Raw genomic sequence first — 22,716 nt, 5'->3', positions numbered from 1 at the left:
TTGCCTAATTTTGTTACACACTATATAGTAAGACACTGAGCCCCACACCTGCCCTGTCAGAAAGGCACTCCGTCATCAGACATCGTCTACACTGGGTTTATTCAATTTCATGCTACCCTAAAGAGCCTTACCACTTCAATAAGACCAATATTTCTCATAGACAGGACACAGTAAGCTGCACCCAAACAAAGATCATACATTATCGGGAGCTACAAAGACCCAACCATGCTGTATTCATTTCAATGGCTCAGCAGTGGTGATCCAAACCATATGAGGAGCTGAGTGGATCTGCAGAGACCCAGTGAAGAGACAGGCCACCCACAGCCGGTGCTCACTGCAGCTCTCTGTCCACGCTTCCTCCCCTCCTGGGTCAGGCAGCATTCCTTTGTTGCCCTGGGGATCTCCGCTGAAGAAGCCAACATCATTCACAAACACTACAAATACTACAGCATATGCTACCATCATTCGCTGCACCATCAAAGGGAACATTAAAAAAAAAAAAGCAGTGACGGACAGATGGGCAAGACTCGCATAACTTTGTCATTAGTGCATACCTCTCGGTGTCGGGGTGAGTGAGTGCAGGAAGAGCAGTGCAGATGTTATAATCCAGCAGTGATAATATAGATTAGCCTTCAGTCACTTCTGGTGTGTCGTTTCAGAACTTAAACAAACACGCCTAGCCCTGCAGTTGACAGATACTGTATATATGTCCACAGGGTTTTCAGTCTCGTGTACTGTGGCTGTCTGTCACGCTAACAATGAGGGAGCAGACATGAATGTTCATGATAAGCTCCAACATAGTTCTGTTTATTGAACCTGATGTATTGCTCAGGGGCAAACCACCTCCGCTCCCACTCTTCCTCTCGTCTCTCAGTATCATTCCAACCGCAGTTGCAGAGTGAATTATCAGCATTTATTGATAAACTCTGACTAAATTAAGTCTGACAGCTTCATGTATTCAAGTGTGACAGATATGTTTTATATTTTAAGACACTTGATAATAATTTGATGCAGCATAACGTGGCCTGGAATCTATCTGGAATAACCTTAAAAGCTAACCTTCTGCTACATTTACACTACAAAGAGGCTCAATTCAGGGTCACTGCTGGATCACGTTACTTCAAAAGGTTCTTGTCTGAACACGATAGTGAGATAAGAAATAAATATATTATTTTCTATAGGTCGCTTCTCTCCCTCAAAACCACACGTTGACAGAAAAAGTACATTCAAACAGCATTTGATTTACGAGGGGAATACATACCTCAGATGAAGGCCACATTAAAAAGGGAGATGAAACAACATAGAACAAAACACTACCAGACAAAAACCTAAGTCACATTCAGTCTGTAGTGTGTAACAGGACTATTTCCCCCAAATCCTGAATGTAAATGTGTTTAATCATTCAAAAAACGAGAAATCTCTTCTGAAGAAAACTTAATTTAAAGTTTCATAATGTAAATGCTGGTCAAAAAGCCACTCTGAATCTTTTTCAGGACTTAATTAGCCTTTAATCAGTCTAATATGGTGTGAAAAAGTTTTGTGAGGTCATATAAGTGCCCAGCGTCTGGCGCTGGAGGGCATGGATCATTTCCCGACTCTGGAAATTGAGTCAGAGTCAAACTGTGTCCTGCCCTGGCTTATTACTGGCTGAGAGGATCGCCCATCCCAGCAGCATAATTCCATCTGGGCTAAATATTTATACAGAGGGGGAACGACATCACTTATCCACAACACATTCATTCACATAAGGGAGAGCTACTTCCACAGTTAAGTCAGAGAGGACCCGTGTGTTTGCCAGAAGAACATCACTTCTTCCTCCTCTGCATTTCTTTGTAGATATTTGCTTAGGCAAGCTTTTTGGGGAAAGGTTTTATACTAAGTTCGAGGACACAATGAGCCTTTTGATTTTGGGGATGATTCTCACTTTCTATCAGATTGGGAGGAATCCTGCCAGTGGTGAGTGGACCTTGTCCGTGTTTTTTTCCGTTTTTAAGTTTGACCACAGTGTGTTCTTTGAAATGTTTTTAATATAAAGATATCATCTTACAGTTATCCTGAATTTATATTGGTGTAGTAGCTTTTGACAAAAACTTACTTAGAAAGTGCTATATTTATGTACTTTGTAATAAAAATAACTGACATCCAACTGAGGATCATTCAAAATGACCATAGTCACAATAGTTTTTTATGCGCCTCTATATTGGTTTTCATGCGTTTCAACAAACTTCTCTTGTACTTGTTTCTGACGGTGTCACCAGCCGGGATGTGCTGGCTGCAGCAGAGTCAAGAACAAAGGTGCGACATGGTGCTGATGAGAGGGGTGACCAGAGAGGAGTGCTGTGCCGGCAGCCGCCTGGACACGGCGTGGTCCAACACCAGCCTCCCCATGAATGAGGTCAGCCTGCTCGGCTTCCTGGGTATTGTCTCCTGCAAACCGTGTAAAGGTAAACAAAAACAAACCATTAAAAAGATAATGAGCTGAGTCTGCCAAGCAGACGGCGCTGTGTTGCTTTGATTAGTATCTGCACGATCACTGCATTTACATTCTCAACAGTCATCTTCTGAAAAGAGCATAAAACTATTTATTTGACACAGGCTGCTGCTGTTACGTGCTTGTTAAAAGGTTAAGTACTAAAAGTTTAAATAACAGCTTAGATGTAATTTGCGGACATTAAACAGAGGATTTATGTTTTAAATGTCACAGAGTTGTCACAAAATAACCCTTGTATCTCTCTGAGAGCTAGTGAAAGTTTATTTGAACCACGTCATCTGTGAATCACGATATTTACACAAGCCTATGCAGCTTTCTAACAAAATGCAGACGTGGATCACAGAGTTCCACATAACTCCAGCCGTCCTAAGCTGTTTCCTCTCCCAGAGTCTCTGCGAGATTCATTCAGGTTAACTTACAGTTTAATTCTGTTTTCAGAAACACCACTAACACCATGCGCTCACTGTTAATGTCTGCTTTCATTGATAAGAACCAGCAGAAACCCTCTGTAGCTACTGGTAGGTTTAGAAAAACCCACCCGACCTAAGCCGTATGTTTTTCTGACATATCATGGAGAAACTGATTTGTGGGCTGTATTTAGATAAACATCAAAATAAGCACAGAGACCACAGCCAGAGGTGGCACACGGCTTTGTAACAATGACTCACAAAAAAGTAAACAGTTACATCAGGTGGCAATTGAATGAGGCTGACAGAGTCAGATCTTCCATCTCCTTTCCATCTTTACGAGTGGACTTTTTTCAAAAGTCAAAAATGAACTCTGTGTGCTTCCACAAGCAAAATAAGAAAATGCATTCCTGCAGTCTGGAATAAATGCCTCCCACATGCCCAGAGGTCTGGGAATCATAATGTGCAACACTATCTTGATCATTTGGAGTTCTGTTGGTGGAAAACATCGGTATCAAGCATGTTAGGTTAATAAAAACCCGTCAGTTTGTCTGCACCACTCTTCTTTTCAGGCTTCAAGAGAAAATGTTCAGACAGCAAGGGAGAAAATGAGAGATCGAAATCAAGTGGAAACCAGACGGTAGAGCCAGAGAACAAAAATACAGCTTTGGAATAAAACAGGATATTGAAGTGGTGGTGGAGACAGGAAATAAGTTCCTGATTGTTTACAGAATCCTCAGGACTCGGAGCTGGTCAGGCACCATCTTCTCTGGGAAAAGACCTGTGTGCATTGTCTTATGTTGACTCTGTGTAGGATTACAGCTCCTCCTGTGCTTTGACATTACAGGGTGTCAGAAGAACACAGGGCTGCCTCACTTCTCAGCCTCTAAACGTCTCTGACAGCCGTTTGAACTCCGTCTACCTCAGAGCCCCTCTGTTCCTCTGCAGGAGCTCAGCCCAGTCTGTGTGCAGCCATACACATAGATCTGTTATGAAAACACGCCTGCCTCGCATTCCACCAGGCGAGACACCTCTGTGTGTAACGGTCAATAAAGAGATGTGATTAATGTAAATATTGTGCAATGTGAAAATTGTGTTCGGGGAAACCCCCAGATCTCCACCTTGTTTTGTATGGAAATGCCTGCGAATCACCTGATGTCTGTAGATTTGTTGGTACAGTAACATTACACTGACACTGTGAAGTGCTCACATAAGAAACCGCTCGCTGTGCTTTTGCAGAAACATGCGAGGGAGTCAAATGCAGCCCCGGAAAGGTTTGCAAGATGAAGACCGGAAGGCCTCAGTGTGTGTGCTCCCCAGACTGCTCTCACATTACCCAGAAGCATGCTGTGTGCGGCAGCGACGGGAAGTCGTACAAGGATGAGTGCACTCTGCTGATGGCCCGCTGTATGGGACACCCAGACCTGGAGGTCATGTATCAAGGAGACTGCAAAAGTAAGCAGTATTTGCGTGGTGTACGGTCCCCGCCAGCTAAGCCGGCCTGCACGTGCATGAATCACACTCTTAAGCTTTCTTTACGCCTTCCACAGAGTCATGCTCCAACGTGGTGTGTCCGGGAACTCACACCTGCGTGACCGACCAGACCAACAGCGCCCACTGTGTCATGTGCCGCACCATGCCTTGCCCAATACCCATGCCGTCCGAGCAGCCGATCTGTGGCAACGACAACATCACCTACCCGAGCGCCTGTCACCTCCGCAGGGCCACATGCTTCCTCGGCCGCTCCATAGGAGTCCGCCACTACGGCAACTGCAACAGTAAGACTGAGCAGACTCCCATCTCATCATCATCTTTACCCGTCTCTACTTCTCTCTGACAGTTATCTCAACTTTGATTCTCTCATCTTTTTTTTTTTTTTTTTTTTTTTGCGCAGGTCCACCCCGGAAAGTCCACATTTCCGACGGCAGCGAGGAAAACGCAGTCTAGATGGACGAATCTGACGCATTTAACACCACTAGCTCCCATGATGACCTCTTTTGTTTGACAATCACTCCCCTTATATACGAAATTTAATATGGCACCTCTGTTGGAAGACGCACATTAGCCTAACCGCCTCAAAAAAAAGAAAAAAAAGAAGTTTGGGAAATAGAGGCAGATGAATGCATTTGTCTGGAGATACAGATATATCTGTTGAGCTCTTTGGGAGATGTGTGCATATTGTAAATAGAATAGCAGTACTATTTATTGGAGAAGGTATCAAACTCTATTTATGGTTTTATTCCAGTAACACAATCATTTATCCTTGGGAAAACTGATGCAAAAAAAAAAAACAAGAAAAAAAAAAGCTGTATTTATTGTTTTGGTTTATTGTACAATAGCAGTCACTGGCATTTGCATTTTACAACTTTCTATACTTTTACAGTCTCCACTCCCCGCAAGCAAACTGTTTTCCCTCAAGCTGATGGAAAGCAACGCTAATTTGTTTGGAAAGCTGATGCCACATTATAGCCAGCCAATGTGGTTTCAATTCGCCACGAACAAGACAGCTACAGCTCTACTGTATGTGATTTAGCCCGAGTTAGGGCGGTGAAGCAAGGGGTTCAGCCTAAACAAACCTGTATAGTCTCGCTCCCTCCCCCCCACACTTGTTTACTCTGGGTCCCGGTCCAAACTCTTGGCCACCCGCTGATCACGAAAATTTAAAGTTTTGTTGTGTTTTTAGGAGTCTCAGAAGACTGTTGGTAAAACCCCAAACCCTTGACAATACCTCCTTTGTTGAGTGCTTGGCTTTGTTTTGTAAATGCATTTTCGCAGGTCATGCTAGTTTGCTCTGATGCTGTTTTGATTTGATTGGATTTAGTTTTTTAAAAGGACCCGTCTGCGCAGACAAATGTAATTAGCACCGCCTGACTAAAAGGAAAATTAAATTTGTCTGGGAATGGGCCGCGATCTGGGCCAACCGAACATACCTGATTATACTGCCATCGGAACTGAGTCAATCTGCTGGTGACACCGAGATCAAGTGACCCAAATAAATCAAACTCACTCAAGGTGCATGTCTGGATACTTTAACCAGTTCTTACAGTGTACTATGGAACATTTCAATGATTTCTCTGTAAATAACAGTCTGATGTGTACCTAGCTGTGTGCCTAACTGTGAAATTTGAATGATAAATGTATCAACATATTTTTGTATTTTTGTACTGCCATTTAAAAACAATATAAAGTTTAATATTTGTCACGCCATGTCTTCTTTCTTTATTCATCTCAGTTTATCTCACCGCGTTGTCTCAATTCTAACTTAATAACGTTACACACAGTACTCAAAACCGTGTCCAAAGTGCATTTTATAATATTTAAAGTTTTGAATAGTCAGGTCACACTTGCGCCCTGAGGGGAAGTGGTTAGCTGTCCTAACACGCTGGGGTTAGGGTTGCTCCATGAGACTCCAGCAGTCAGCCAGACAGCGCCACTTTATGCATGCAGTGGTCAGACCTCCTCTCCTGTGCGTGCAGTGGCCTCTCCCACAGGCCTCTCCCGGCCTCATGCGAGAGGTGGCGGCGAATCAAATCCAGCCCGGGCAGCTTTCCCTCGCCTGTCTCCTCAGGGACATCTGAATTAGGCAGGGAAGGGTCAGAAAGACGGAGGGCAAAGGAGCTGATGAAATGAATGTTTCAAAGCCGAGGCCTGGGCACTGACTCACTTCCCTGTCTAAAGTACCTCCCTTGTTTTTCTGTCTCCAGCTCTCTTTCGTCTGAATCCTGCGCTGCGCCACACTTGCAGCATCTGTTTCAACTTTAGGGAGATGTTTATATTCCTGTCCAAGTACCCTTTTATTACACTGGGAATGGAATTGAATGTTTTGTTAGTTTGAACAGGGCAAATAGGAATGCCACCAAGAGGTTGTTGCTGTATCCACACATAATATTTTAACAAACATATCGTGTGTCATGTTGTGTATGAAATCAGACGTGATTGATTAACCCGAAGAGATGCGCTGACAAACTGGTCAGGCTTTGTCATCAGGCGTGATCTCAGTGCAGCTCAGTGGATTTCTCTGGGCAAAGGAGGACATTTGTCCGCAGTGTCCGTCACGTCAGCTGAGTTTATCGTCATTACAATTAATGCTCAGAATGTGGATTCAGCATACCATGTCTAATAGACTTTCCCTACACCTCACAGTGTAACGTGAAGGACATGAAAATAAAGTCAATTACTCAACCTTTACCATGATAAATTCTTATGTGACCAAGCCAGAGAACCCACCCAACCATTGTTTATTGTCACGGTTTTAAGTGTGGGAACCCCACAAGAATCTGCAATGAACACCCACTGGAATAAAGCATTTGGACACTTTGAGGTGCATATGTTGTTATGGCTGTGGTCTTCTAGCAAAATACACGAGTGGAAAATGATATGAGGCAACAGTTTTGGTACAAATCATCCCAATAGGTACATGTTGTTCAAGAAAAACTAAATGCCATTTTCTGTTGTCATTGTGACCTATATATGTCATTACCACGCAGACCTCTGACTGATACGGTGTACCTCTGTCACATCACCGGCGGTAATGACATGACTGCGGTGTAAACCTATGAGCCATTTCAGAGGTATTCTAATTACACTCAACATGAGACCTCAGGAATTCTCTGCCCACTTTGTAGCATATTTCATTACTTTTTTTCCTACATGTTATGGTTTGCGGCGTGTCCCAAGAGGTGTCAGACTCACCCCCACCGGAACATGGCTTTGAGTGTGTGCGCTTGAGCATGTGGGTGTGATTAAGGATGCATCTCTCCTGTTGACGCTCACCTGTTATGACCACGGGATCAGTCACACGCGTTACATCACGACCCCTGGCTGAGTTGTTTACAATGCACGGGGCCATAATGTGACGCCCACGCTGTCGTTTCAGGGATGCGTAATCATCCTTCCCCCGATGTGTCAAGCTCCTCTCTCAACGGCGTCCACATGGTATCATTTCCTCCAGCTTACCATATCACTTCCAGTAAGTTAACAGCCAGCATTTAGATCTGAAATGATGTTGTGATGAAACCGAACACTGCGGAGAGTCTAGGAGACCACCCACTCTCTGGATCGCGCCACTGGATTGTAAACAGCTCCCTCCCACAGCTGAAACTAATAGATATCAGATCCATCACTCCATCAGAACATATTGGCCTCAGGCGTTATTTCCCAGAGTTGCTTTGCGACACAGCAAGTCCTTTAATTTTCAACACGTGCACAAAAATTGACTTCTGACAACTGCTCATTGTACTGACACAGCAGCCCATGCTACAGTCTTTACAGTTCGTACTGTTGCATGGCTTTCATTTCGACTTTTTATTTGAGATAATTATTAGTAAACGCACGACCCGTTGGCCAAACTGTCACAAGAAATTACTGATCATTTAACAGTTTTGAGCCTGTTTAACATGACAAAACACGTTCAAGTTGGAAGAAGTCATAAAGGCAATGATTAAGATTGTTTTTGCATCCTAGATGTATTATTACAGTGCTGACTCGAAGCTGCAATCAACGGATTACACTTTCAGAGCATCAGGGTGGACGTCAGGTAAAGAAAATGTGGAACTCTGAGCTCAAGAACCAACTTATTTCATCACCCTCTTAAGCAACAACGTAAAATCCGGACAAATGCACGACAAACCAGGAGCGTTTTTTCAGGATCGGATTACTGACAGCAAATGAGCAGAGTTAGGAAGTTGTGTAAATACTAATTGTCCCCAATTACTCTTGGTGAATTGTCTCACTTCCTCTTCGTGACCTCTGGGATGGATTCTCTAGGAGCTCTGCGTGTGGTCTGGGCCATGTGTACCAAGTCTGAGAGGAAAATGTTCTAGGAGCACAATAGAATGTACTGTAAGACTGAGTAGATGCTCAGCTTCATTACTGAACTTTGAACGTTCTCTGGGATGATTTCACTCTGTGTTATGGTATTCACAAATTATTAACGGAATGTCTCCTTGGGGGTTTGAAAGTGTTTGGGATCATGTGTGCCTCGGCAGTGACATGGTCATTGAGTTAACTCTGGTCTGAGTCTGTGTTGAAACATTGAGCCGCGTAACTGAAAAAGTCAATGAAGTGTGATAATTGTGCCACAGTTAGTTCCCAAACTTGACTCAAAGTGTGCAGTTTGAGGCTTGGAGAACAACCAGACTGTGACCATAATTTCACATCGGCTATGCAGGTGGCTCTGGTATAGAACCGAGAAACAAATAACCTTTTTTTTACAAGCCTTGGCCAGATACCTGCTTGTTGATCGTGGAAAGTTGGTTGCTTATCATGGAAAATTGCTTGCCTACTTAATTTGCTGTCATGCGTTACGGTATGCCCTCCAAATTTAGCTAAGGCGAGAGTGGAAAAGTTGCCTTGGCTCTGGTTTGATTTGATTTTGCTCGCTCAGTGTGTTCTTTTAGGTGAACAGCTCCAATAGCCAATAGGACACACTTAATTAAATCATGTTAGGAGATCCTCTGTTAGTCGAACCAGGGCAGTATACTATAAATAAAATCAGGAGGCACATATGGTACCTATTCCTGCAGCTGAACATGTTGTAAACAGACTGATGGTTAGTTTTAGATTAACTGACCCATGCACGTTGTTAGGAGATCCAGTGTTTCGTGCTACGAGACATAACATTGCACGAGCAAATACAGAAACAAGCACACTCGCACACTCGCACACTCTGGACTGTATGGACATCCACAGCAGCAATCTAATACGCGCAAACAGACACAAGGGTACGGTGCATGTCAATAACAGTACTCCAGAAACTCCAGTAGGGAATTTCCTACCTTCAAGTGGTAGGTGGGCGGTTTTGAATGTCAGCCGTATTGAATCATTTTGTTTTGTGAATTTTTTAGACTGTACTCAGAATATCGCACACAGCTGGCAACTCTGACGATTTCAGAAAGGCCTCAGTAAATGGACATCGATTATTGGCAGTGTCAAGTCTAAGACATGTTTGAGCTAAAAGGCTATGTGTGTGTTTATGTGATGTCAGAAGAATTAGAAAAATGGGTTCTCCACTGTGAAAATCCACTTGAACAAGTCGGGGAAAATGTTGGTACAGCTCACTGAGTTATTGGTTTGGTGGTCCTGTCAACACATTTAAATATAATCGTTGAGGGGACAATCCTTTTTGAGCCCCAAGACATTTTTTTTTTTTCCACTTGTAATACCACCAGGTCACTTGTGACCACCAAATTAATTCTAATCTGGCATCGTATCAACTCTGACTGAACCGTCAGTCATTAGTTAATTTAAATGTTAAACAAGAAACACCAGTAAATGCAAAACCTAGAGTGTTACTTTAGGGCATACTTTTGTGACATTTTACAAATTTTTCAAGTCAGTGAAGTTACCATATATGGTTCCTTGCCCTCATGGTGGCGGTAAAAATATTTAGACCATTACAACATAAGTGCAGATTCAGACACTTGACAACATACACATTATCACATCAGACAACATTAGGCCACTTCTTCGTGGTACCTAATAAAGCCGTTCATTCAGCGGTGGACCTTGCAGACCACGTTTGACCTGAGAATGTTGCCTTGAACTTCATTGACTGGCTGGGTGAAAACCACATTCTTCTCGATCTCACTGAGAGGCACCGGGACACAATTTAAAATGTGTGCTGAAGTTACCAAATATGGTTCCTCACCCCATAAGGAGTTGAGAAGAGACTTAGAAGAATTTACAGAGTGTGCCAATGAGATTAAAAGTTGTTCTAAGCCTCAGACTCATTCTACTGCATGACAACGAGCCCTATCTCACCATCTTCAGCCACAAGGAGAAAATGGAGCAACAGATGTTGTGACCTGCACGGAACTTTGATCTGCGTGGGTCTGGGATTATTTGGCGGGACGGAAGACACGAGACAGGTGGAATGCACAGAAAAACTGTGGCAAGTTCTTTTTCAGGGACGACTAATACGTGGTAAAAGTTGCGATGAAGTCAAGCATAAAAACACAGTAGAAAGTAATGCTTTGCAACAATGAAATCTATATTCTTGCCCTGAATAATTATTGTAGCGTCTCACACAAAGGAAGCTACTTTCTGCAAGTTTATTGAAGCTTGAACACGGCCTACTGTCTGCAGTAGCCCACGCCAACACTATAAACACCATCAGTCTGATACTTGTAATTTGCGGCTCTCTGCTCTCAACTCTGGCATAACCCCCTGTCTCTTGCATGGTGCCTTCACTGACATCAAGGAAAAAATAAATGATAAAACATGGTCAACAACCACAGCAACAATGTCAACTAATAGAACATAACAAAACTGAACAATGTGATATTTCTCCAAAGCCTTTTCCATGTACATCAGCTAAAGGTCTAATATCTTTAGACAATGAAATTCACCAACAAATTGTTGATGTGCAGCCTCCTTCTCTCTATTACCATAGATCGTTTGGTGCAGTTGTTAACTGACTGCTGTCAAGAGGATTTGGACCGTTCCTCTGCTAGCGTTAGCGGATGCCTTTCCAGATGAGTGTGCATTGTAGTAGTACTTTTGTTGTATTTCAGGTCTGACTTACATGTTTTGCTTGTACGGTAGTAAGGGCTTCATCTTCAGTGAAGTATTTCCACACACTCGATACAACCGCTGCTAATTTGCTGCAACGACCCACTGGGCTCCTCGCCTGTCTTCTCTGAGGCATCTGTGTTGTTATTGTCATGTGATTAGCGACTAGTCAACTTCCTGCTTAAAGCGTCATGGCACATCAGTGAAGTCAATTAGTTGGTACAACCCCTACTGCACGCTGGCACGTTCTCAAGCCTTTTATGACCTCATTGCATCGAGCCCCTTTAGCCTCAACTTACACTGAATATTTCATTGTTTCATTGTACATTCCTCAAGTTCTTCAGATGATACTACATACCATAATAGAAATTATTATTATTTGCTCAGTTTTCCTGCCAACAGGTCAAGTAAAACACATCTCACGTGAAGTGTCTGAGTCCCAGTTATGAATTTGAAAAATAAAAGTGAAATAAATTGAATTATACTTCTCTGGTTGATGCTTCTTTCAAACAGACAAACTTTTGTTTCTTCTCAAGAAGAACATAACATTTCGGGGGGAATTATCAAATTATGTGGATCAACAAAATTGTGATTAATTGTGTCCAATAGTACATTCAGCATCTGATATATATTAGTTTCACAGAGCTCCATTGTTGTCCAGAAGACATTGAAAGCACACATCTGAGCCACACTGCTAAACTGAATGATAGTCCTACATTTTGGGAGCTATGTCGTATGTGGGAAAAGCTCCACAGACTAATAGAACTCTTTCACTTTTACAGAAACTACTTTCTAGGGATGTGACGACAATGGTTTACATACACACAATACTTGCTAGTCGGATACATTTGTTTGTCTGTTCTTTGTGTGGAAATTGGTGACCATAAAAATGCCAATACTAACAAATATTTGAAGCCATATTTTTACTAGAGTCAGCTGTGGAGTTGTGGTTAGATACATCCATGGTTGAGTTGCCTTCAGAAAGCACCAAACCCTCAAACTGCTCTCCGGGTGCTGCACAGGTGGCAGCCCACTGCTCCGTGCGCACACGCTGTGTAAACAAATGGATTGACCCATCCATTTGTTCATGCAGAAAAAATAATCCCCCATGTGGTATCAGTAGATTACAAACAGAATGTCTGAGAAGTTCCTTAGTCATCCAGGTCAAGCTGAAACACGGGCAGTCTGACGTATGAAGTACCTTCTTCTCATCCAAGTCCAGCTGCTCTTAATTCAGCTTGTTTTTTGGAAAAATTCACACAATGATTTTGAGACTTTTTTTTAAAAAAACAAAAAACAAAACATGTGGCATGATTACACTTAATGAAAAATCAGGGAATCTCCAAAGTCGTTAGGTTTCATCCTTGAATAAAAACAATCAAGATATTTCAGTCTGAACCACAAGTGATTTACTCATCTGTTCTTATTACACAACACAAAGACCTGACAATGTTCAAGATCAGGACGTGATCTAATGTAACAATTGGTCGGCTCTGATGAAACATCTGCATTGAGTAACCCCAAACACTCCAGTACAAAAAAAAAAAGGACGGCTGAACCAAAGTTGCTAATTGTACACATATGTTCCTCTAGCAACATCTATATTTTGATAGCTGCTCAGTGATGTAATCCCAACACTTGTGTACCAACGTTGTATCATGGGATTTTGTTCTGGAACGCAAGTAGAGCGGAAAAACACTGAAAGTACCTGCTGTGATTGAGAAATGAGTTTATACATGTCCATGAATGTGTTAGGTTTATTTTGTTAAAGGCGACTTCCACCAATAATTGAGGTGAGGGATCTTACAGCGCGCGTGTGTGCATATGTGCGTGTATCAGATGCACAGGTCTTGTGACACATGGCCTCAGACAGAGTGCGTCTGGAGGGAGAGAGAGTCTTCGATGGGTGGGACTGAAAACAAGTGACGCATGACTAAGAGGCCCAGGAAGTTCCAGCAGGCGGCTGTTATTGCTGAGTGTGTGGATATGCGTGTCTGCGTGTGTGTTTATGTGAGTGTGATTCGGGGGCCCAGAGGGACTGTGTGGGGCAATCCTGGCTGGAGAGTCTGGAAAAACTCTATGGAGTGACAAAAGCAGCAGTGTCCCTTGCAGCATATCTGTCTGCTGTCTTGGCTGCAACACTTTATTGCCTTTTAGAGTGTAATAGAAATGAAGCCATAAAAAGTAGATTGAGAACACAGCACATATTTTTGTTTTGTTCTGCAAGTCACTTTATTTGAATGCATGCGCACGTACCTACTGCCTGTGCAGACCAAAATCTAGGAGGAAATAAAGTTGATTTCAGGGCATGTGTTCAGGGTTTTAATACATGTCACAGCCAGAAATCAGCAATTTGTTCTTCCCAAAAAGTGTGCATGTGTAGACCTTCATATTTTTTGGTCTATATATATCCCAAATCTAGCTGCATGGCTGACCTAAAATTATGTGGAAGGCCTCTCAGTCTGGCAGAGTTTTTTTTATGCTGCTCACATGAACCATCTCTGACCCGTAGTCACTCACTCCCCAGATTGCATTGCAACAATGAGCTTTCGACTGCGATGGACGTGACGCACTGGGTGCAGGGAGACAATGGCTTACCTCAGCCAGGCAGACATAGCAAACCTCGCTGCTATCAGACCCTCTCTAATCTCAGCCCATGGGACAGCCGTGTCTTTCCTGCTCCCACATAGCCAGATCAGACACAACAGCAACCTAGAGAGCATATCAGGACCTAACTAGGTTGCATTGTCAGCTCTGCTCTGCAGAAACATCCTGTCTTTTTACAATAATATAAATATCTGAATTCTGCATTCAAGGATGGAAATTAAGCAACTGTTTCTGGGAAATGTTGCAGTTGGTTTAGTGAATATGCGCATATTACATACATAAAGTATGCATGGCGGTATCCGTTCATTGTTTTTCATGTAGACCCATAAACCCACATAGGAGCTGGTTGCATTTAGAGATACTGGCACGAAACTGGACATTTTCACGTAAAAATCAGGCCAGAAGACTTGAGGGACGTGATTGGATGACAGGCTGTTGGATGGGAACTCCTCCTTTCGCATGTGCTGCCAAGCACACGATAAACTCCAGGCTTGTGTGACATGTTTATAGCCTTCAGTTTGCTCTTAAGGTAATCACATTAAGGGCACATGTGTAAAAAAAAAAAAAAAAAAAAGTGAATTGACACATTCAAAAAATAAAAACAGATCGAGATGCTAAATAAGAACTGTCATTTTCCCCTCCAGATCTTATGTAACCATGTCATCTCTGAGACCTTCACTGTTATCTCAAGGCCACCAGATAGTCCGCATCAAGAATGTGCTTTGTATTCATATAAAACAAGACAATCCTGAGAGAGACTCCTTATTTATTGCTCTATGTCTGAGGTTTGACAGTTGATCAAATGAATCCAGCAGCGGCTGTCAAATAGTCAAGGTCAAAAAATAAATTCATAATATGACATCTGTTAAAAAACAGATGCAGATGCAGCTTTTAAATGCTGACAGAATGCCTGAGGGGCTCAAGAGGTGGTTGACTGGAATCCAATGGAAAAGTTACTTGTGTCAAAAATAAATCTAGTTTGATGCCAAATTGCAAAAACACACCTCTGGTCTTCACGTGAAGAGGCAGAGCAGGGGTGAACTTGCAGAGATAAGAGTTCAGTGGGGACACGGTGTGGTGACATGTGATACAGAGTTGTTGGGGGCACATTGCATTAACCAGTGTTCGGTTCCCAGAGGATTTTGCATTGTAATGGGACCATAAAATAAGAACACGATGACACAGTGGACCGAAAATCTCACAAATTCCTCTTAGAAAAGGTTAAAGTTGTCAGCAACTGGCAGTAATGTGAAATACTTTGACTCAACACTTCATACACAAAAGCGCCACCATGAGGCAATATTTTGTGTAGCAGGTGTATAGAATTTGTTTTTTAATTATTCGACTCTTTACAAGAATATCATTTAATAGTTGCCTACGCTGTAATGTTATAATTATGTAATAATTATGTCATCTTTTCTGATTCCATGTAAGACTTTTTTTTAAATTTCACATTTGATTCGTTGCTATTACGTTCAAAATCCAGTGTTTTGTCACTTAATTATATTATCTTCCAGTTTGAATTTTATTCTCATGAAACATTTTAATAATAACAACATTTTATCTTCCATTACAGTTAAAGTCAATCACATGGTCGTCGTATATTCCAGCGCTTTAACATTGTCCCTTTCCCCGCTCCGTAGTCCTTCCTCCTCTCAGCCAGTTTAGTGGCTAAAGATGGCGGAAGCTCCTCCATGGCCCAGCCGGTTCTTCTGTCACAGATGCTCCGCAGAGATTAGTCCTCGGCTTCCCGTAAGTACCACACATTGAAAACACAGAAAGCGACTGTTGGACAAAGGGAAAACATGGCAGTGTCGTTATTTCCTTTAGTATATTTCGTCGCAGGAGTGGGACAACAGTTAGCATGCTAACTGTATTAGCTGGCTCCTACGAGGTCCCGTTTATCTAGCTAACGCTACCCTGCTAGCTCGTTATCTAAACACAAGATCTGTGAGCATGTAAACACAAACTGCGTAGTTATCACACACGGAAGCTGCGAGGACACTTGCATCATGTGCGACAAGGCTTAGAGAATTTATTTCGTGAATATTTTGTATGTGTTCGAAGCGAGTTAGCCTGACCGTTAGCTCGATTGACTAGCTGCAACGTTAACCAACTGTAACGATAAACACTGATTGAGTACAATCGTCAGCTTCAGGTACTTTTTTTTTTTAAATGAATGTAGCACTCGTTTGCCTTCAGACTTTGTGTGCTGGATGTGAATCACCCTGCAGTAAACAATATTACTCGGACCTTTTTTCTTGTTTTTCTATTCAGTAAGGTACACAATTGACATACCTTTCACAGCTAGAATGATCTGTCACAAAACAGAAACTGTGGTCTGTACATTGTGAAAGATCAGCCAACGGGCTCTGTTGGTTGCTGGTAATGACTGGTAGTCCTCAGTAACACCGCCACACTAACAACAGCTCTGTTATTGTGTAGAGTAAACCATTGGTTTTAGCTGAAGAGCAACTGTATTTTTATTTTCAACAACATAAAATATAACTAACTTGCATATCGTTGTAGTTACCAAAAACGACACTCCAAACAATACTACAGAAAAAGCAAAATACACCTACATAGGCTTGAAAAGGTTTTGTGTGTGTTTAATAGTATACTAAATGATGTGTTGCTGCAAGTTGGGGATCTACTAGTCTGTCAAGAAGTGTCTTCTATGATGCTTGAAGCTTTTCGTTAACATCTCTCTCAGTCCCTACTTACTCCTGCGTCAACATACTCGTGTGTTAACATACAGTCTATATACGGATATCTCAGTAAAGCCATGCGTTGGCATTGGAATACTATTCATTCAGACAAAACAACATTTGCAGGTGGTCAAGTCTCGCCTTGCGATTGCATCTCTGGTGCAACTGTAATCTGTACACTCTCTGAAGACAATAACGGATGTAGAAGGGGCAAAATAAATTCTCCTAGCCCACCCCACTCTCTGCTGATTTGGCGTCTAGGCATGTGTACTACATTTATTCTAGCAATGTTTAGGATTCGTTTAGAAAGTGGTGAGGATGGGAGGCGGTTCACCCTCTGCTGATCTTCCTATCCACAATGATTGTGTTTAGGGGCCTGGTGAATCCGCTGGTACATCTTTTTTTGCTTTTACCTTTCCTCACGGCTTAAAGTTGCCTTTTGCCTGTTGGCACTAGGAAATCTGTTACCAGTTTTCCAGTTGCAGAAAATAATGTGTGTATTTATGTTTTATGTACAGCTGTAATGCTATTAATCAGTGAAATTACACTTTACGTTAGCCACTCATTTGTGCACTGATGGGTTAATCACTGATACAGCTCTTTAACTCTTTAACTGAGGGTGGTGATGCCACTCTACATGAAAACAATAGTTTATAACATTAAGTTCCCCACTTCACTGCAGACCTGCCTCATATTATCAGTAGTGACGGTAGGTTCTTCTTTATTTCTCTCTAAAGGCTAAATCTTATATGTTGGCTTCGACTGCTGTCTGTTTCTTTGCAGGAGTATACGTGTCCAAGATGTGAGTCAGGATTTATTGAGGAGCTGCTGGAAGAGAGAAGGTGTGTGTATAAGATGCATATTTAATACACACTCAGTTCATTACGTACATTACTGAAAATGAATATTTTCAAATATATCATTCCTGCTTCATGAAAGTTATGGTATTCAGCATTTGTTCTGAATAACCGAGAGAGCTGTTGATTCAGCAGTGTTTTTTATTTTGGAGGTTGTGGTTGAGCTGTATTGTGTTACACTGGCACATGTTACTTCCAGTTTAACATCACCACAAACAATGGCTTGCAAAAGTATTCATACCCCTTGAACTTTTCCACGTTTTCTCACGTTACGATCACAAACATAAATATATTTTGTTGGATTTTATGTGAAAGACCGACACAATCTTGAAAGAAAACCTGTTGGAGTCTGCGAAAGACTTGAGACTGGGGCGGAGGTTCACCGGGACAACGACCCTAAACATAAAGCCAGGCCTACAATGAAATGGTTTAAAACAAAACATATTGATGTGTTAGAACGGCCCAGACCTAAATCCAGTTGAGAGACTCTGTGGCAGGATCTGAAGACTGCCATTCACAAACGCTCTCCATCTAATCTGACTGAGCTTGAGCTGTTTTGCAAAGAAGAAATTTCAGTCTCTAGATGTGCAAAGCTGGTAGAGACATTCCACAAAAGACTTGCAGCTGTAATTGCAGCAAAAACAATTATATATGCGGAGCATGTATAATTTTCTTTGTACTTTGCAATTGTGTGCCACTTTGTGTTGGTCTTTCATATGAAATACCACAAAATGTGGAGAAGTTCAAGGGGTATGAATACTTTTGCAAGCCACTGAACATCCTCCAAAATGATCATACATTGGAATTACTACCATATGTAGATTCAACAATAATAAACTGAACATTATGACAGACCCGAAGGTGGCTTTTAGTGCAGGAAACTAATATTAGAATGCATTTATTTCCACTAGTGTACCTAATGTTTTGTCAAGTGATTGTAGTTTACCATTAAAGAAAATATATGATTCCCACCTTGTCACTACCATACTGTTGTTTTTAGATAATCAGGATGTTGATAATCACTGTTGTAGATAATGACACTTAGCAGAGCCTTTGTTTTTCAGTTAATATTTCACGTATAAAATCAGAAGGTACGGATCTTTTAACATTACTAAACCTACACATAACTTTGTCAACTGTTTTTCCCCTGTCTAGTGCTGACAATGGCTCCATGTCTACCATCTCCAGTGGGCCCCAGAACCAACAACCATTTGAGGTTTCTGAGCTGTTCTCTACTCTGACTCCTATCTACATAACCTCTCTTTGCTTTGCAATACTCTGACTCCGTTACTCATGATGTTGCATAGTAGTCAGCACTTCTGAGAATTGTTGCCATTGACGTTTGTGCTGATCTGGTATTAGACGTGGTGCAAGATATTACAGAGTTTCCACTTCTGCTTTTGAAACGGCAGTCTTGATTTTGACATATGATTGGGTTGTTTTAACTTTATGCAGTCAAAGATTCGTTTTGTTTTTACCTTCATATATAACGTTTGTCAGCAGGTGTTAGACTCAAACATTCCTGGGCTGTAATGATACTGTTGCCTCAGTAAACAGAGAAATGTGGCAGGCGGTCTGGGAAATTTCCACTGGGTTGAAATTCAACCTGACTCTTTAACGTTCCAGGAGTTTTGTATCGACTGTAAATATTTTGTGGAGGATTCACAAAGCTTCACTGGCTTCTACTTTACTAGCGGTTTCTTAGTCTCTCTGTTTTCACCTTTTTGTGTCACAGAATGCGGACCAGCACTTGTTCACATTCCCTTCGGGCTACGGTCAGTTCGCCCTGGGTGTCTTTGATGACAGCTTTGACTTCGGGGCGGGGCTGGGGACTGAGGACAACCGGGATGCCGAAAACCATCGGGAAAGGGAAACGGCCTCACGGCACCGATATGGCGCCAGGCAACCGAGAAGTCGTCATGGTTCAAGACGACAAGTAGGGAGGCAAGAGGGAGTTCCCAGTTTAGAGGGGTGAGGAATGCAGCTTGTTTTTATCAATTGGCACTCTTTCCCTGAGCTTCAGTAGTTGCTGCAATATGACTCCTCAACTATATTATAATCTCTTCATGTTATTTTTTTTTTTTTAGGATCATTCAGCAGTTAGTGAATGGAATAATTGCACCAACAGCAATGCCAAATATCGGTGTTGGACCCTGGTGAGTTATATATGAGATATAATACACCAAGAAAGCAAATTATCACTCTAAATGTGTATGATTTCTGATAATGTCTCATTATTTATTTTTTAAAGGGGCGTTCTTCACTCCAATCCTATGGACTATGCCTGGGGTGCTAATGGTCTAGATGCTATTATAACACAGGTATTCTTACAGAAATGTACCAGTTCCAAAGGGAAATTTAAATTTTCATTGCTGATTTAATTAATTTAGATGTTATGTAAGAAAGTGCACACACAGTATCTGATTGTGTTTCATTTATTTTCTAATGTTTTGTTTTATGTGTAGCTATTAAACCAGTTTGAGAACACGGGACCGCCGCCTGCTGACAGGGATAAAATAAAAAGTCTTCCTACAGTACAAATTACAGATGAGCATGTTGGTAAGTTTGACAATTGACACTGTTGCCAAAGTCTGGTTAGTTAGATGGCATTATTTGTAAATTTGGTGTACAACTGTATGATTTGACTGTCCAGCAGAGGGTGCACTTCAAAAGTCATGTGTCAAGTGTTTCGCGTTGTCATCATAAATTCCCGATCTGTGTCTAAATTACACACTCATCACTTTAAACTTTACAGACCCGGCAGGGATATGCTATGACTGTTATTCGGTTATTAAAGAAAATGGAATTCATCCTAGTAGTATTAATACTTCTTGAATTATTCAACCCTTTCGTTCTGTCTTTCAGCTTCAGGACTGGAATGTCCAGTGTGTAAAGAAGATTACAGTGTTGGAGAAAATGTGAGGCAACTCCCATGCAATCACATGTTCCACAACGATTGCATAGTCCCCTGGCTGGAACAGGTACGAGACATCACCTACTCACACGTCTTTGCACATACAGTAAATATTCATTAGCTTCAGCCTGAACTGGGGAATAAAACAGACTGCTATTTTTCCAGCATGATACTTGTCCAGTGTGCAGGAAAAGCTTGAGTGGACAGAACACAGCAACAAACCCTCCAGAACTATCAGGGATGAACTTTACCTCCTCTTCGTCCTCCTCCACGTCCTCTTCATCCTCCTCCACCCCCCAGTCCTCGAGTTCGACCAGCAACGAGAACTCCACTGACAACTCGTAGAAAGGACATGTGTCCTTACCACCCTATGAGCTGTTTATATCTCCTCGGCTGCTGTCCTTCAGAGCAGTCACCTCCATTCTCTCCCTCCTTGAAGGGCAGAGACCTGAGTGCATCCCTCCAGGCGCACTCACGCCTGATTCAGGGGTAAGTGATACATGAGGCCCATGTATTTCTGCCCGTCCTGTTGCTCCCACCTTCACCAGGAATCTGAACAAAGGAAGGGCGGAGGCCTGGAGTGCAGCTTCTGACAGGGAGGATGTGGAGAAGCACGGACACTTCAAGAGGCACGGTGTGCTTGAATATCACCTCATACAAGAAGAGAAAATAAAGGAGTCCAAAGGTAAAAGACAAGAAGCAACAAGACATTTGCTGTTCTTTCTTTTTTTTAATCTCTAGACTTGTATAATTTAAGACGACCCACTTTTGCCAATGAAGCAAAAAGAAATGTATAGTAATTACTTGTTTTATAAGTTGCTTACAGATAAAACAACCCAAAGTGCACGCTAGTGCACTGCTTAAGTATGCACAAAAGTTTCTTCGTCGTCTGGAAGAATATTGCATTGATCCCTTTATCTCTGACAAATTGACATATGATTTTATATTCAAATTCCACTTGCCATTTTCAAGATTACCTGACACTACACAGGTGCCGCTGTTTGCACTTCAAATGTTGGGTCACAATGCAGTAATTTTTTGTTTGGATATTAAAGTTAGTCATCATTACCGAATTACACCCTTTAGGTTTTATTACAATTATATCCGCAAGCCTAAAACGTGGATCCATCTTTTTACATCGCATTCTTGGAAACATTTCAGCACATTTGTGCATTTTAACTTGGAGATAAATATCTTATGACTTTGCCAGTTGAAAACGTATTGATTTGCAGTATGATGATGTAAGAATATGAACTGAAAATAAAATTGTTTGGGTGCTACCACTCATCTGATGTGAGTTATTGTCAGCATGCTTTGAAATCATGATCAACAGTAGTCATAGAAATGGTCTCGTAGACTATTTGTGGGAAAGCAAATGTTTTTTAATTTGTTAACAACCACTGAGCTAGGGTCCATTTTTATTTGTTTGGTTAGATGTTAAATGGAAGTGAATTAATACAAAGAAAATCTACACAAAGCTAATTAAAAAAAAAAAAAATAAATGCTATGGCGTATCAAATAAGCAATGAACAAAAAGACTACACTATTTTCTTCTAATACAAAATAACAATACTGTGTGGTGAACATTTTGTGAAAAACAGGCAAATCGTGAGTTGGTCCAGTCTGTGTTTCTCAGTCTAAATGATTTGTTCCTTTCTCAGTGTCATGCAGTGACCAGGGAACAATAACCCCATTGGGCAGCTCTGTTGGAAGTGTTTTCAATGCATAATGGGTTTTTGAGACACTCATATTTTAAAAGTGAGGTCTGATCCAAAAGTATGCACATAGTAAACAAAGTCTGTATTAAATGTTATCAATAAGCCAATAAATTCTACTTCCTTTTATTGTTTAGCCCTATGGGTGTATTTCCTTCCCATTGTACGCACCTTTCCTCTGAGGTTTTATGTTCAAAGGCCTTTAAAGTGAGGGGATTGTTGTTATGGACAGAACATTAGTTTAGCTGGATGACTAATTAATACATTTGACTGTGGGTTTGACTTAACAATGTGAAATTTCTGATGTATATTCAATTATTTCATTGTGGTTGACACCTTTTAACTTTGGAGTATGGAAGCTTGTTTAATATTTGGCTATAGCCTCAGTTGTACTATGATTTAACAGGTTTAACATTCAGAGCTAACATTACAGTGCTTTAAAACTGAGTAACTGAAGAATTTATAATCGCTTTAGGTTTTGTAAAACTATTCAAGAGCTATTTTCA

At 41.6% G+C, this 22,716-nt stretch overlaps 2 protein-coding genes across 3 annotated transcripts; both read left to right on the top strand.

The window, feature by feature from the left end:
- The first annotated feature begins 272 nt into the window (after positions 1–272).
- fstl3 (follistatin-like 3 (secreted glycoprotein)) lies at positions 273–6,102 on the top strand. Its single transcript, XM_084548802.1, has 5 exons — positions 273–1,956; positions 2,259–2,444; positions 4,138–4,353; positions 4,449–4,676; positions 4,793–6,102. Exons 1-5 carry the CDS (start codon positions 1,893–1,895, stop codon positions 4,843–4,845), a joined length of 747 nt encoding a protein of 248 aa, XP_084404928.1. The 5' UTR covers positions 273–1,892; the 3' UTR covers positions 4,846–6,102.
- Positions 6,103–15,581: 9,479 nt separating this feature from the next.
- LOC311490493 (E3 ubiquitin-protein ligase RNF126-like) lies at positions 15,582–21,780 on the top strand. 2 transcript variants are annotated; one of them, XM_084547992.1, is made up of 9 exons: positions 15,582–15,768; positions 17,508–17,566; positions 18,737–18,797; positions 19,317–19,552; positions 19,669–19,737; positions 19,833–19,902; positions 20,047–20,140; positions 20,447–20,562; positions 20,661–21,780. In XM_084547992.1, the coding sequence occupies exons 1-9, from the start codon at positions 15,694–15,696 to the stop codon at positions 20,838–20,840; spliced, it is 960 nt and encodes a 319-aa protein (XP_084404118.1). In that variant the 5' UTR covers positions 15,582–15,693; the 3' UTR covers positions 20,841–21,780. The 2 variants fall into 2 exon arrangements, with proteins under 2 accessions (XP_084404118.1, XP_084404119.1); XM_084547993.1 differs by lacking the exon at positions 15,582–15,768 and adding an exon at positions 15,941–16,174.
- The last annotated feature ends 936 nt before the right edge of the window (positions 21,781–22,716 follow it).

The sequence above is a fragment of the Chelon labrosus genome, assembly GCF_963514085.1.
Source record: "Chelon labrosus genome assembly, chromosome: 7".
NCBI classification, from domain to species: Eukaryota; Metazoa; Chordata; class Actinopteri; order Mugiliformes; family Mugilidae; genus Chelon; species Chelon labrosus.
Note: the sequence above shows the minus strand (reverse complement) of the source record. Positions and strands in the feature narration are given on the sequence as shown.